Source organism: Platalea leucorodia, assembly GCF_965183815.1.
Source record: "Platalea leucorodia genome assembly, chromosome: 5".
NCBI classification, from domain to species: domain Eukaryota; kingdom Metazoa; phylum Chordata; class Aves; order Pelecaniformes; family Threskiornithidae; genus Platalea; species Platalea leucorodia.
In genome coordinates this window covers 30,554,791-30,569,719 of record NC_138827.1, presented here as the reverse complement: position 1 = coordinate 30,569,719, position 14,929 = coordinate 30,554,791, and the positions used below count along the sequence as shown (strand labels likewise).

The 14,929-nt window shown below is 54.9% G+C and overlaps 1 protein-coding gene across 2 annotated transcripts; it reads right to left on the bottom strand.

Annotated features, from left to right (window-relative positions):
* Positions 1 to 2,231: 2,231 nt before the first annotated feature.
* On the bottom strand, positions 2,232 to 11,949 carry TAL1 (TAL bHLH transcription factor 1, erythroid differentiation factor). 2 transcript variants are annotated; one of them, XR_014228213.1, is made up of 6 exons: positions 11,819 to 11,949; positions 10,358 to 10,507; positions 8,646 to 9,074; positions 7,770 to 7,861; positions 2,782 to 3,397; positions 2,232 to 2,626 (listed from the first exon to the last, which is right to left on the bottom strand). XR_014228213.1 is itself a non-coding variant. In XM_082312329.1 (5 exons), coding segments are annotated over exons 2-5 (942 nt in total). In that variant the 5' UTR covers positions 10,360 to 10,507; positions 11,819 to 11,949; the 3' UTR covers positions 2,232 to 2,978. The 2 variants fall into 2 exon arrangements, 1 of the variants encoding a protein (XP_082168455.1); XM_082312329.1 differs by having other exon boundaries at positions 2,232 to 3,397.
* Between the last annotated feature and the right edge of the window lie 2,980 nt (positions 11,950 to 14,929).

Genomic DNA, 14,929 nt, shown 5'->3' with positions numbered 1-14,929 from the left:
CCCCGCGCGCTCTTCCTCCCGCTTGCTCTCTCTGCAAAAGCCCAGCCCAGGCTGGACGGCATGAGGCAAGCAAGAAAGAAATTAGCAGATCCTTTTGCAAGGTTTTTGCTGCCTGCTTTATGACTTTTGACGGCTGGAGATGGGCCATCCTGGCATCCTCGCCCTGCAATGCCCGGGAATGAAATCCCAAAGTAGTGATCGATCTGAGCGACGAGGTGGGAGAGAGGCAGACAGCAAGTGGAGGCTGCTTTGTAAAACTTTATTTAGAAATATTCTTGATATATTCATTATATATATATATTTATATATACACACACATTACAACAAATGTGTTTTCTAAATAGCACATCCACAGTGGGTTGAGACTCAGGGTACCAGGTCTGGTTACTTTGTTTCTGCAGAAAAAATGCAGAAATCCAAGGGGAGGGTGTCAGAGAAAGGGACGGGGCTGAAAAACCCAAAAATCGTAAGGCGGGAATTCACTCACACAATACGACATTGCCCCGAAGTGCTGTTTCCAACAGAAATGGGGGGCGATGGTCCACACAGCGAGAGATGAAGCAGGCAGGAGGAGAGGTGGGCAGAGGAAATGTACCATTCAAATCACAATTAAAGTACAACTGTACATACCCCGGGGATACCTATGGCGCGCTCTGCTAAGGGCTACAAGCAGGCACGCGTGTGCGTTGGGGTGTTGGAGGGGTGCCGCGAGGGTTGTACCATTTTCCCAACTGTTCAGCTACCGAAAAGACAAAAAAAAAACCCAAAACTTGTGGGGAATGAGGAATTTCTGAGTGTTGGTGATTTTTTCTTGCAATAGTTTAATAAAAAGGGTGTAAAACCCCCATCCGTCCTGGGGTTATTTCGAACACTGAAAACCAAGAACAGCTTTGCCCGTGTGACAGCATCCCCCTCCCTTCCCGGAGGGCCCCTGCCTGCCAGCCCCCGCCACCCGCCTCTACTACCCCTGGCCCTGGAAGCAGCCCAAACCTCTTCCTCAGCATCGCTCCATCACCTGCCAGCACCTCTCCCCTGGCCCAGCCCTTTAGGGTTTAGGTAACACCCTTTAGTAAAAAAACCCATGCATGGGCGATCCGGACCTGGGAAGGAGTTTTCCTCCTTTTCGCCAGTTTAAGATGGGGGAGGTTGGTGGTTTCAGAGGATTTGGGGTCTATGCTGGAAACCCTTGCTTGGGCTGGGACCCCTTTCCAGGCAACTAATTCCACCTAACATGCCAACCCACGCACCAGCCTCCCACCTATTATTTACAAAGAGATGTTAAAACCAAGTGGGGATGGAAATGATGGGGCTCTGAATTAAGCCTGGACAGGCTTGCAGACACCCACCCAAATCCTGTGTTTCCTTGTACCTCAGCACCCTTGGAAAGGAACGAGTACGGTGGAAGATGTCCCCACTCAAGGGACTTTTTCCTTTCCAAAGGATGTTTGTGGTTGGGTTTTTTTTACCGTAGCACAGTAGAGATTTCTGTGCCTTGACACCTCTGCAGAGGGCAAGGATGGGCTTGGGGCAATCACTCCATCAGGCATCAGGCAGCGAGTGAGAGATGGGCCTGATGCAGCGGTGATGGCATGATGCAGTCCTCAGCTCCCAGCCACCACAGCAGCAGCCTCCCGCTCCCCAGTCCCTCTGTTTCCCAAATGCCCTCCCGGGGGGGGCAGCGGGGATCAGAGGATCAGTTCAGTCACAGACATCAATTTTGCAGCAATCCAAGCACGTGGGAATGGAGGCTAATCCCACCGGTGCCTTTAGTGCTTCCCCCCGAGATTTGGAGAGGCTGTGGCCTCCTACCAGCCTCAGGCAAGTGAGGACTCTCCTAACGCCAGAATAAATCCAGCGCTGTAGTCCAGCCTGCGGGCATTGGCACAGCTGAACCACCACCATTTTCACACAATAAAACCAAAAATTTCAAAGCATACTATTAAAACCCCTTTATAACCCTATGTACACGCACACTGTTGATGCATCATTGACTCCTTTTGCCTTTTTGTTGCCTTTTGAATTTAAAAATCCCCCAGTCCGAGGGGATGCTTCACTAGCATTTTTTTTTTCACTTACCAATTCTGAAATTCATCTTCCTTGAGAGAAACTCTGGCCCTACAGAAATCACTGGGGAAAATCTAGGAGAACACAACAGGCTTGGAGCTCACCCGCTGAGCGTTACCAGCACAAAAATCAGGAACTGGGAGGGCAGCAGAAAACACCTATGTACCTTTTCATTCAGTGGACACTGCATGACAGCATTAAACAGAAGTAATCCCACATCATAAATACAACCACCCCAAACGATCCAAAGTTAGGTAGAAGGGAAAGGAAGAAAGGGGAAAAAAAAAAAAAAAAAAGGAGAGAAAAAGAAAAAGTCTTAATCCTTTTAATAGTTCTTTTGCTGAGGGTATTTTTTCACCTCTTTAAAAAGATACAGTCAAAAGCTCTCGGACAATAGGAACACGTGGCCCCAGCTCCTGCTCAGACCAGTTGTATATGCCCCAGGCTGGAGAAATGCTGCACCGTTGGCAGGTTTCAGCAGTCTCCAGTGCCACGTGGAGCTGGAAAGCCTCGGTGGCCTCCACCAGCAGCGAAAGAGGAGTTTCATGTCTCAGCCAGGTGACTGTTTAAAAAGAGGCGGTCATTAAACGGTCTGAAAACCCTCCAAATGCTGGAGAGGTGCTAGACACGTCTCCTGCCCCTCTGCAGAGTCACATCATAAGCAGTATGTACAATGAAGATGACTTCAATGCTTTTCTTCTTTGTACGATCACGTACCTAAATGCCGAACGTCCATCTGGTTTGGTCTTGTCCTCGGCCAACGTGCTGGCCGCTCCATCCCGGGCTGAGGAGGACGCGGAGCCCAAGCCCCCAGGGAAAGGCAGAGTCACAAATCCCATGAGCACAAGTTCCAGCATCCGCACTCTTGGGCCTTGCCTCCCCACTTGGCGCTTCGGGAGTGATGCGGAAGGTCATCACCGTTGCGCGTTGCCTTCTACGGGGAGAATGGCATGGTGCAGGCTCCGCGTGTGCTTCGAATCTAGTGTTTCGTGCTCTTCCGTGAAGCTGTCCGGGCTTGCTGCTCCATCTAAAGAACTTCCACAGCTAGAGTTAGGAGACAACATGTCCTGCAGGAGGTCTTCCTGGACTATCCCAGAGTCTTTGTTCACTTTGCCCCTTTGGTTTCCTTCTTCCTCCTGGTCGTTGAGCAGCTTGGCCAGGAAGTTGATGTATTTCATGGCCAGGCGCAAAATCTCATTCTTGCTCAGTTTTTTGTCGGGCGGGTGGGTGGGAATGAGCTTGCGAAGCTCTGCAAAGGCTCCATTGACGTTCTGCTGTCTCCACCTCTCCCGGCTATTGGTAAAAATGCGACGAACCACTTTCGTATGAGGACCTGCAATTGCAACCATGCAGAATTAGGGGCAGGGCACAACAGGTCATTTATTACTTTGCTGAATAGGTCACTGTTTCCCAAATTAAGTGATTTATTTTAGTGACATCAGCAAGGCAGTGAAACAGGAGTTTCCAGCTAACTGGAAGCTAACCTGATGAGCTGAGGTAGCTGCAATTTCTGTCCAATCCAGTGGAAGGGAAAAATGGAGTTGTGTCTTTTTAGATGTCTCCTGAGATGCTCAAATTTACCTCTCCAAGGAGGAAGGCTTAGGCCATGACACATGTGCAGAAGGCTGCTATATTTTTAGGGTATCTCAGCAACAAAGGTCCTATTAAAAGGTTAGGTTCCAAGATGGTTTTATTTTCTATCCCAAAAGTGTCTTAAGGACATACCATTGCGACAGGAGGAAATAAGCTCAAGCAGAGGCTTTGACAACTCTAAGATCCAGAGATCTCCCCTGACATAGGCAGGATCCAGAGCTGATAGAGACCACAGGATTGCCACCAGCCCTCTGGGTGGCAGGATTCACCCCATAGCAATGAGGACAGGTAGCAATGTGACCCACAGAGTGAAAGCAGTGTCCTTGCTGGTAGGGTGATCACAGGTGGAGGATGAAGCAGTTTCACAGCTGCCCTGAGGACTGCCTGCTCTCCCTGCACATCATGGCAAAAACTCACCGACAGTAATTGGAGAAGGGACTCCAAATTGCTAGAGGTGTCCATTTGGCTCAGTTACATGGGAAATCCAGTTAAATCCCTGTAATTTTACAGCCATATTCCTGATAGGGCATGTTACACAGGATGGACACACAAAACACACCCATTCTCCTTTCAGATCATCAGGGTAACTCCTGTTGGCACGAGTGAGACATTATGTCGGCACTAGGAGAGACCCAAAAGCATGTCTACCCAAAAGTAATGTGCTAGAGGAGTAGCAACACTGTAAATCAGGACTGCAGGTCCTTGGGTCTATGGAAACAAGTTCATGTAAGGAGACACCACCATAAGATGCTTTTATTATTACATCCTTTCCATCCTCACCTCCAGGAGACACCAACAGTGGAAGGACGCAGCAATCTCATGAAACCATGGGAGAATGACCACAGCAGAAACCCCGATAGGATGGGAAGCACCACATACAATGAAAATCATCACAAAGTATGAAGCAAAGACTTGCAGATAATGGTGAGTCGTACCCCAAAAGACAGGCTGTGGGGATTCCCATCCGCACCATCTCTCCCCTGTAGCCCCACACTGAGACACTTGCCTAACTACTACCTCCTGGGCATGGTGAGCAGTTTAAGCTGGCAGCTTTGCCATCACCCAGTGAAAACAGCATCCCAAGGGGCATTTAAACATCGTTATTTGTATATAGCAAAACTCTTGGCTGCTTTGACTGAGGCAGAGCAGCCGAACAGATATGATTTTTGAGGCATCCTAGTCAGGCTGCACCTTGACAGGTCCCACCTGCCATGATGTGAGAAGAGGAATCCCACACTCTAGCTGATTAAGCACCATCATGCTCTACCCCCTTCAGAGGAAACTGAGCCCCTTCAGGCCAGCACATCACACAAAATACCCCCCACCGCAGGGTTTGCATGGGGACACACTCCCAAGCAGCCAGATTAAGGCTACCGGCTTCTCCAGCGTGCGAGCAGCCGTAGAACTCACTTCTCGCAGTGTGCTCAGGAGCAGGGAGTCCCCCAAAATCGGAAAGAGCCCCTGGGATAAGCCGGAGGATGTCGGACTGAGAAACTCGTCTCCGATCTCTAAGATCAGTCTGATGCTTTAATAAAGACAATTTTCCACTCCCAAACAGCACGTAAATGCCCTTTGTATGAACTAACGTGCAAGAGCTCACAGAAAGGGAAGGTTTCTTGTCCCTGCTGGGCACAGCCCGCTGTGCCATGGGGTTGTAGGGAAGGTGGGGGGGGCTCGGGGGACCTCAACAACACCGAGCTGCCCTGCACTGTTAGTAAGGCAATGGAGAATGTGCTGCGACCTCCTACAATAATACAACAGCTTTGACACTTAAATGTTCTTTCCAGACAAGACAAAGCAACCAGCCTTGTGCAGCTTAAAACCTTTTTACTCCCATAAGGGTATGAGAAAGAAAACCTTGGATACTGATTATTTTCAAAAAAAGAAAAAAATCTCAACAGACTTCCAGTCTTCACAGGCTTCAAACATGCATCTCTATTCACTGAAAGTTGCCAACTAAAAGGCACTTTATTCATAACATTTTGAAATCCGAAAAAAGACCTGTTTGTTTTCATCCAGGGGCACCCAAACCAAGCTCCAGCATATAACACAAATTCAACTGAATTAAACGTATCTTTTAGAAAGAGATCAGGTTTTGGCCAAAATGTGTCAAGCAATGGAGAAATTTTAAAAGCCCCATAGCTGTGTTATAATAGAAGATATTTATTTCTCATAAAGAAACTTGCCTTATCATTAATTCAAGCAGTCAGCTGAGAATTTTTGCCTGGATTTTGTTCCAACTGATTGACTGTGCTTTTTTAAATCGTAATTAGAGGTTTGAGGAAAACTAGCAAAAAGATGAGATTCCAAAGTTGCAGATCATAAAGTTATCCTTGCAGATACCTTTTTACATTGTTATCTCCATTTATATCTATTTTTAAGAAGATATTCAATGCACCAAACTTTCCCAAAAATGGATAAAGAAATAGCTGCAAAAAAAACACCACTCATTTCTTTAGAGAGGAAACCAAACACCAAGTGCTCAGCAAGACTCTCCTGCCTTTCTGCACCTCCCGAGGGCTGAGGACCCGCAGGAGCGATGGTCTGGTGTGCCACGGACATCACCCAGCAGGTGACCATCGGAGCGACAAGCAAAGCCCAGCAGACAGCACAGATGCCTCAGCATGGGATGCACATCCCTACAAATTGCTCCTGTTTAGAGAGCATCATCTGGTACCTATTTTTCCCCCAAAAATTCTGAGCCTAGACTTGGAAATTCACATGAGTCAGAACCTGCAGGATTGGGCCCAATCTATACATCCACATTACCTGGCAAGCACATATCCAAAAACTTAGTTACACCCAAATATCTCTGTAATCCCTAATATCTAATTTAATAGCAAGTCAAAAGCTTTGGTCAGGCACCATGATTTGAGGGACTTTCACTGTAGCCACTAAGCCTCTGAATCAAAACCCAGACAAAAAGACCTTCTTGTGCCGGGGGCTGAGACAACCCCACGGGGCCACGGTCTGAAAGGACCAGGCAGACGGAGGAGGGCAGAGAGCGGGGAGAGAGGGACTGATGAACGCAGATAATGCCCTGAGCCCATCATTTTGTACCGTGTTATTTTAGAGTGATGTGGATTACGATTTGATCTGATTTTAGACGAGACGGGAAGAAGGAAAGGGACAACTAGCTAGAAAGACGGAAAATTAATTGTCTGTCAATTGAAATACAGCATTTACAATTGCTAAAGAGAAAACACATTTTGATGGATCTCATTTGTATGGGCTGCTAACTCTGCAGATAAACGTGTCAGCCTTCCACGTCCAAATTGTTCTTGCAAATACCCCTTTGCGTGGGCAGCGCTGCTGCCTGCACGCAGCCTCCCGCAACCCACGCCGGCTGCCTGGGAGCAGGCAGCGGGATCCTGCCCTGCCTTCTCGCTGCCTTCCTTTCTTTGGAATTATCCTGCCGGTCCGACGGGGATCCCCGCACCTGGGACCTCTGCTCAGACACCAGACTGCCAATCTCCACATCTGCTCCCAGGCTCTGCCACAAGACCAGACACGGGATATTGCTCCACAGCAGACTGCAGCACGGTGTGGATATATACCGAATATCCACGTATGTACTGAATCAAGCTGTAGGCAAGCTGGCAAAGGGACCAGCCACAATCCTGCTGTGACCCTGCAGACCTTAGCACAGGTTTAGCCCTTTGCTCCTAGGCAGTTTAAAGGCAGGTGGGATCTTTCTGCCCAAGGCTGTGGTCCGTGTTAGGAACGTCTCCTGGCTGAAAGGGTTTGCAAACACAGCATGTCACTGCAATGGCCCTGATCCAGCCTCTGCACTTCAACAAGGACTTAAATTTAGTGGCTTCCTTCGGATTTAATCTCTAAGCAATTTGCAGAACAGGGATGTAATTAACCATACGCTGAACTGCTAAAGCAAATCCACCGAGCACGCTGCTGGTCATTAGTCGGGATGGATCTGGGCTCTGCTGTGCAGAGCCTTACCGCGGGGAGCTACCCTGCCACCACAGGCATCCTATTCGCCTTTTATAATTTGGGGGTTTTAATCCCAGCATGTGGCACCGTGCAGCACAAACTTGCCCCCTTCAACAGATGGGGAAACCCCCCAAAAGCCAGCGGCAGGGGCGAAACGCTCTCACCGTCGGTGATCTCCATCTCGTAGGGAGAGGGTCTCCTCTTCACCCGGCTGCCGCCGTACATGGAGAAGGAGTCCGGTTCGCCGAAAAACCCGCTGCAAACGAAAGGCAGAGAGGCCGTGAGGACACACGGACACCCCCCGGCACGGCACGGCCCCCGGGGCCGGCGGGAAGCCGAGCAGCTCCGTGACTTCGGAGGGAGCTCACGGCTCACGAAGCCGAGCCGGGGTCGTGCGGCGACACGGCACGCGGCCGCCCGGGGACACGCACCGAGGGACGGCAGCCCTGCGTGGGCAGGGGGATGCCAGCGGCCTGGGGCGCCCAGGCTAGCGGCTCCCGGGCAAAACCCACCCCGACCCCGCGGCTTTCTGCCCCGCAGCCGGCGGGCACGGCCGCCCACCCGGGCCGGCCCCGCACCGCAGCCTCCCCCCGGAGAGGAAGCGGCAGCGGGGCGCGGGGCCGGCCCCCGCAGGCGGGCTGCGCTCTGCCCCTGCGAGAGCGCTTTCTGTCCCCGGCGCTTATTTGCGGGACCCATCGGAGGACAGAGAGAGTCCCGGGGAGCTCCGAGGCTCCACACCAGCTCTCGACAAGTACCGCCTTTACTGACGGACCCCTTCGCTCTGCCCGGGGCATTTCTACCGTGAATTATTTGTTTTTTCCCTAGGAACGGCAGGTTTTCGTTTCGTTTTTTTTCCCCTTTCTTCCTTTGCAAAGTTGCATGCAAACCCGCGATGACTAAGCCCCAAGCCCCACGCGAAGGAAGGGATGCTGCTGCTGCTGCTGCTGCTGCCGCCGCCCCCCTCCCTCCCTCCCCGGCACCGAGCCCCGCAGCCGAGCGGGGTCTCCCCTCGGGGATCCGAGGGTGGGGGAGACACGGACCTGTTGATGGTGGCCAGCGGCTGGCCCAGGTTGTAGAGCATGGCCCTGCCGGGGGGCTGCAGCGGGAGCGCGGGGGGGCTCAGCTGCACCATGCGGGCCTCGCAGGCGGCCTCGGCGGCGCGGCACGGCTCGGCGCCCGGCGCTCTCTGCATCGCCTCCCCCGCCGCCTCCCGGCTTTTTATGTCCAGGGAGCCCCCCCGGCGCACCAGCTCGATGACGGGGACGGGGGCGGCGGGGGGCCCGGGGGAGGGCCGGCCCGCCTCCTTGGAGGCCCCGTTGAGCAGCAGCTGGGGGTCGGCCGGCGCCTCCATGCCCCCGCGGCTGCTCTCCGGCTCGCTCGTGGTCTCCGCTTCCGAGTCGTGCCGCCGGGGGGGGCGGGCATCGCGGGGGTCACTGGGGGGCGGCGGGGCGGGTGGCCTGTCCATCGTCCTGCGGAGAGAGGCAGCGGTGAGGGGCGGCCCCGGCGGGGGCGGGGGGGGGGGGGGTACCCCGCCCCGGGCACCGCCCCGACGGGGAGGCCTTGGGCTTCGCCGCGAGAAACGGGGGGAAACGGGGGGGAGGGCAGGGGAGGCATTAATCACCCAAAAATCAATTACGAGTGAGCCGGCGGGACGGGACGGGGGTCCGCGGGGCCACAGCGCTCAGCCGTGCGGCTCCGTGACATCATGGAGCAGCCCTGCCGTGACGTCACGGAGCCCCGCGGTGACGTCGCGCAGCGCCCCGGCCCCGCACGACGCAGGAGGCTCCCGGGCCGGCCCCCCCCGTCCCCCCACTCCGCAGCCGCGCAGCGGGGCCCCAGCACCGCGGGGTTTACGCGGCCGGGCGCGGAGGGCCGCCACCGTCCAGGCGGCTGGTGCAGCGAGGGGGCTCGGCCAGCACCCGGCGCGCCGCCGTGGCCGGGTGTGAAATTATGCAGCCAAATTACGGCCGGGCGGGAGGAGGCTCAGTGTCCCCCCCACCCCGTTTGGGGGAATTTCTCCCCGTTTTGGGGCGCCGGCGGTGTTTGCCGCCCCGCGGCCCCAGCCCTATCGCGGCCCGGCCCTGCCGACAGCGGCCTCAGGGGCCACCGCCTCTCCTCCCATTTTGATTTGTTTATTATTATTATTTTTAAAAGAGCGAAATATACCTGAAGCCACTTTTTGGGGGAGAGGGGGTTAAAGCAGCCCCCAGGGGAGCCAGTCCCCCCGCGCCTTCGCTACGGCAGGAAGGAGGAAGGGGCCCGGCGCGGCCCTCCATCCCCGGCCGCGCATTGTCCCCCTTCTCCCATGGAACGAATACTGTCGCGACAGGGCGCCGAGGGCAGAGAGCTATATCGCGACTATCGCCATGCTCTTTCTCCCACCAGCCCCCTCGTTCGTGCTTTGTTTTTTTTGGGGGGGGGGGGGGTTTGTTTTGTTTTTTTTTTTTATTTTCTATAAATAAGGGGCTTCGCGGAGCAGAGAGCTGCCACACAGCGGGTCTCATCCCCATCCTTCTCACTCCTTCGCCTTGGGTAATTTTTTTTTTTCCGTTTCTGCTGTGCTGAATTGCGAGAGAAAACCCTTTTTTTTTGGCCATATCTCACCATCTCTCTTGAAAAATAATAATAAAAAAAACCCCACCCAACCTAAAGCACAAGCTCTCTGCCTTCCCTCCAGCCCCCTTCCCGCCAGCCCTCTAGAAAGAAAAGTCTAATTGCCTATTCCGATATTGTATAGGAAGAGATTACTCACATGTGTCATATTTAAGTAGGGACACCGCAAGTCTCTCCTGTTTCAACAAAAGCGCTCTCGGTGTCAGGCTGAATTTACTCCTCCCACCTCAAGGTACTTACGACTTTACAGAGAGGAAGGACACCCGCATCGGGATAAAACTGCTAAATCCTGGGAGGAAGAGAAGGGGGGGAGAAAAAGAGGAGAGGGTGGATCTCGTGGGCCCGGATTGCCGGAGATCGGTGGAGAGAGGGGTGCAAGGGAGAGGGAAGGAGGGGACGGCACCCTGGGGCGGTCCCTGTTATAGGGGACAGCCGGCCACCCCCGGGTGTCCCCCCCCCCGCCAGCCGCCGGGCGGCTCGTCCCCGCCGCCTCGCACACGGGGCCATAACGCGCGGCGGCCACGGCCTGGCGTGGAAAAAATAAATAGATAAATAAGGAGTGACAAAAAAAAAAAGACAAAAATAAGCCCTATGTTCGGGGCGAATTGGACAAGCCCGGTCTCCCCGGGAGGAAATCCCAGACGGGGCCGGAGACGGAGTTGTTTTTCTCCCGATGGGGTCGCAAAGAGCGGCTGCGTTTCTCCCACGCCCGGCTGGAAAATTTAATTCCTAAAGGGGCAAATTTAATTCCTAAAGGGGCCGGTTACCGGCAGCGCTCCCGCCCGAGGTGCCGCGACGGCCGGGGCCGGGCCGCCGGCGGGGTGAGCCCGCTCCCCGCTCCGTCCGCGGATCAACAGGAAGGCGAGGACGGTTCCCCCTCCGCCAGCAAAATCACGAAAAATAAGGTTTTCCCCTTCGTAAAAAACGAAATAATCCCGATGGCGGCGTCTCCCGCTTTCGTTAAAAACGAAATACGCAAAACCGCAAGGATTTTGCCTTCATTTCGGGGTGATTTCGTTTAGAAAAATGGGGGGGGACTTAATTCCCCGCCCGCTGGTTTCTGCTCCGCAAAATCCTTTTGTTTTCCAGCCGCGGATCGGGAGGAAATTTCCAGCCCAGAAACGCACCTCTCCCTCGGTCCTTTGTAGGGAAATTGCCCCAAAGCGGAGGGGCGGGAGGGAGCGGTATATGGGGGGAGACCCCCCCCGGGAACAAGCGAACAGGCCCCGGCCCTCGGCCAGGCCGGGTCCCCCCCCTCGCCCCGGTTGAGGCTGGGGGAAGCCGGGCCCAGCGGGCGCTTGGCCCCCGGCCGGTCCCCCCACCTCCTCGCTGCCACAGCCCGGAGGCGGGGGGAACGCACCCCACATTTTCAAAAGGGAAAGCGTCTTCTTCTCCTCACCACCCCGCATCAAAGAAGAAAAAAAGAGATTAAAACCCAACGGCGGAAAAGACTTGTTTTTTTTCCCCCCCCTCGCCTGTCTCTTACATGGGGCAGAAGCCCCCCAAGCCCCCCTCGCTGCCCCCCAAAGCCCCCCCAAAACCCCAGCCCGCCACCCCCACCGCCCCGGCCCGCTGCAGGGCCGGATTCCTCTCTACTCACCATTTGCTTTTCATTGGGAAAAGTGAGTGGAGCCATTTTGTGGCCTACGCATCGCGGCTATATTTGTAGTAAGTGTTGGGTGGCTTCAGCTGGGGAGGCTCTAATTCCACATCACGTCCAGTTTCCTATTTAGTATGGAGAGCGGAACACTACTGCAATGTGGCCGAGAGAGATAAAACCCCAGCAGTGGCCCGCCTGCCCTGATAAGCTTCTAAACCCATTATTTATGAAATGATTCATTATTATTTGGCAATTTTATCGAAGGAAAGCGGAAAATTATTGCAGGGATATGCATAGGAATAACTCCGGAATGCATGCCTTCTAGCTTTTTATGTGTGTGTGCTTAGATGCTCTTAAAAAGACACTGAAAAAAAAAAAGAGTAATAAAAAATTGCACTGTGGCTGCCCGCATCTGAATAGCAATTCTTTATTTTAGTCCTCTTGGAGGTTATTATGCCCCTACCTTTTTTTTTCTTCTTTTTTTTTTTTTTTTTTTGATTAAATATGGAACACCTACTCCGTTCTTAATTAAATTTAATGAGACAAAATAAATTGTTGGAGATGCTGAGAGAGAGGGAAGGGGTGTGGGCTGCTTTGGGACAAGAAGAGGTAAATAAAGCACATGGAGAGGAGATGGTTTGGAGAGAAGCGGCCCCATCCCCAGCCTGCCTTCCCCCCACCGTGTGTTTTTGTTGAAGGGCTTAACTGGGGCAAGCTCCCTGCCTCATCTCCCGTGCTGGGGCGGGGGGAGGCCGAGCATCCCTGTCGGGTCGGGGGATGCTCGGGGACGGGGAGCGGAGCGGGTACCGAGCCGGCACCCTCCGCCCTTGGGAAATTTGGGATGGGAGCGGAGGGGAGAGCTCGGCGCCGGCGCCAGGGCCGAGCCTGGAGGAGACAGGCCTGGGGAAGGGGAGAAAGCGCCCTTGGCCGCCCCGGAGCGGTGCGGAGCAGCCAGCGGGGCTCGGGGGCCGGGACCGGCTGCGCGCCCCGTCGGGGCTGGGGCTCAGCCCGGCCGCGGCGGGCTCCGGGCCCGGGGGGACGGGGACACCCCTGGCCTCCGCCAAAGCCAAAGCCGCCCAAACGGAGGGGCTGCTGGGGGACGGGGAGACGGGCGGGCGCGGGGGTCGGGTGCCCTACGCGGCGCTTGCAAGGCGACGGGACGCCTCTGCAACCCTCCCCAAATCGCCAGAGGGTCCCGGCAGAGGAAGGGGGGAGAGGCGGGGGTCGCTGGAGGGCCTTGCGTCCGTTCCCCCGGGCACCCCCAGCTAAAGCGGTCCTGAAGGCAGCAGCGGGGAGCGGTTTTCGATAGCTCGGGGGAACGGCCTGCCCGGGCAGCCGAAATTCGACGAAATCGCTACCGGAGCGGGGCGGGGAGGAGGGCGCCGGGGCTGAACCCCTCCCGGGACGCCCCCCGGTCCCTGCTGCGGGGCTGGGGCGAGGCTGCGGTCCCCGGCCGTGCGCGGAGCCCGGGGCGGGAGGGAGGAGCCGCGGTCCCCCCCGCCTCCGGGGCGATGCGGGGCGGCCGCACCTGCCGTGCGGGCCGGGGCGGCGGGGCCGGGGGTGCGGGGCCGCTATTGTCTCCCCACCACCTGCACGCCCTCCCGCAGGGGGAAATGCCGGAGCTGTTATTCTTCCTTTCACTCCTTCCCCTCAACCTCCCGCTCTGGACGCGGCCGTGGGAGAGGTTTCCACAAACCCTCCCGGCTCCCCCCGCCGGGGGCTGGGGTCGGGTCCCGGCAGGCAGGAGCCCGCACGATGCCGGCAGCGTGCGTGGGGCGGCGGGGCAGGGCCGGTCACGACACGCTGGAGAGCCCGCCGTGCCTCCCGCCAGGAAACACGACCATTTTCAAGCCGGCTCCTCTAACCAACAGGAAGCGTTAAAGATAGAACAGCCGGGGCTGGGCGGGGGAGATTAGGAAGCCGAGCATCTTCTGTGCACCGAGAGCCGCTGCGGGACCATTCCCACCCGTGCCTGCCACCGGTGGGGCGGCAGCCGTGGCCGCCGTCAACCCACCCCCGCCCGCACGGCTGCCCCTCGCGGGGCAACCCCCCCCCCGAGCCTAACGGGGCGAGTAACCGGCCCCTTTCCTCGCCGCCGCCCTGCCGCGGGTGGGCTTCCCGGTCCCGCCGAGCAACCCGCAGCTCGCCCCCGCTCCCCCCTTCCACAAGAGGCAGCGAGCCCGGGGGTCGGGGCAGGGAGGACCAAAATTATACAGAATAAAGAGGTCAGTGATGCTCTGAGCAGGCCCAAAACCTTTCGAGCAAGCGCTGTAAATATCCTCCTTTAATTATAACAAAGGATAGCTAGAAACAACAGAAGCAAAAAAGAAAACCCAACAATAAAGCCTTAAACGGCGCTGCCCCTCCACACGTCACTGCCAGAACGTGCGATCGAGCCAGCGCTTGAGTTTGGTCCCCATTGCTCGGGTTAACAAAGCCAGGCCCAGCTTTCCGTGTATTTTTGACTCCAAGCTGCAGTAAAAAAAGTGCTTCAGAAAAAAAAAAAGTGCTTCAGAAAAAAAAAAAAAATTGAAATTACTCAGCACTACGCTAGGAAAAGAAAAGCTGCTTTAGGGAAGGGTGGTTTTTTGTTTTGGTCAAGTAAATTAATGTTTCACTTGCTCAGAAGTTGCTGTCCAGGATTATATGATTTGTATAACTTAATACACCACCACACCCTTGTCCTGAGCTGCGCACAAGTAGTTTGGCTTTTGTTTTCAAATCTTTTCTAGCCCTCCAGCATTTGAAGAAAGTCTTTAAAATATTAACCAATACAACTGTCATCTTCCTGTGTTTCCAGACATTTTACAATAGGAAACAAAGAACAAAACCCTACAACAATAGCTCAGAGGTATGAATTGCCTCATTCATCTCGCTGGAATGTTCAAAAACATTAACTATTTTTTGACTGATTCAGCAGAAAATGGGCTGCCAGATAATAAGCTTGTGCCTGATCCAGGGGAGATTCAGGGAGTGAGAAAGGTTTTATTTTTCAGCACAGCAAAGCAGCACCTTTCCTGAAAGGAAGCAAATACTCTTGTTGATGGAAGAGGCTTGCGTGGGAGGAGAGAAATTCTGACACGGCTTGAAGGGAGCCGCTGCCTTCCTCTC

Coding starts and splice junctions, on each gene's coding strand:
- TAL1 (XM_082312329.1), bottom strand. Junction 7,862..8,645: donor CCGCTGGCCACCATCAACAG/GTCCGTGTCTCC, acceptor TTTCGTTTGCAG/CGGGTTTTTCGGCGAACCGG. Junction 3,398..7,769: donor CGAGATGGAGATCACCGACG/GTGAGAGCGTTT, acceptor TTGCAATTGCAG/GTCCTCATACGAAAGTGGTT.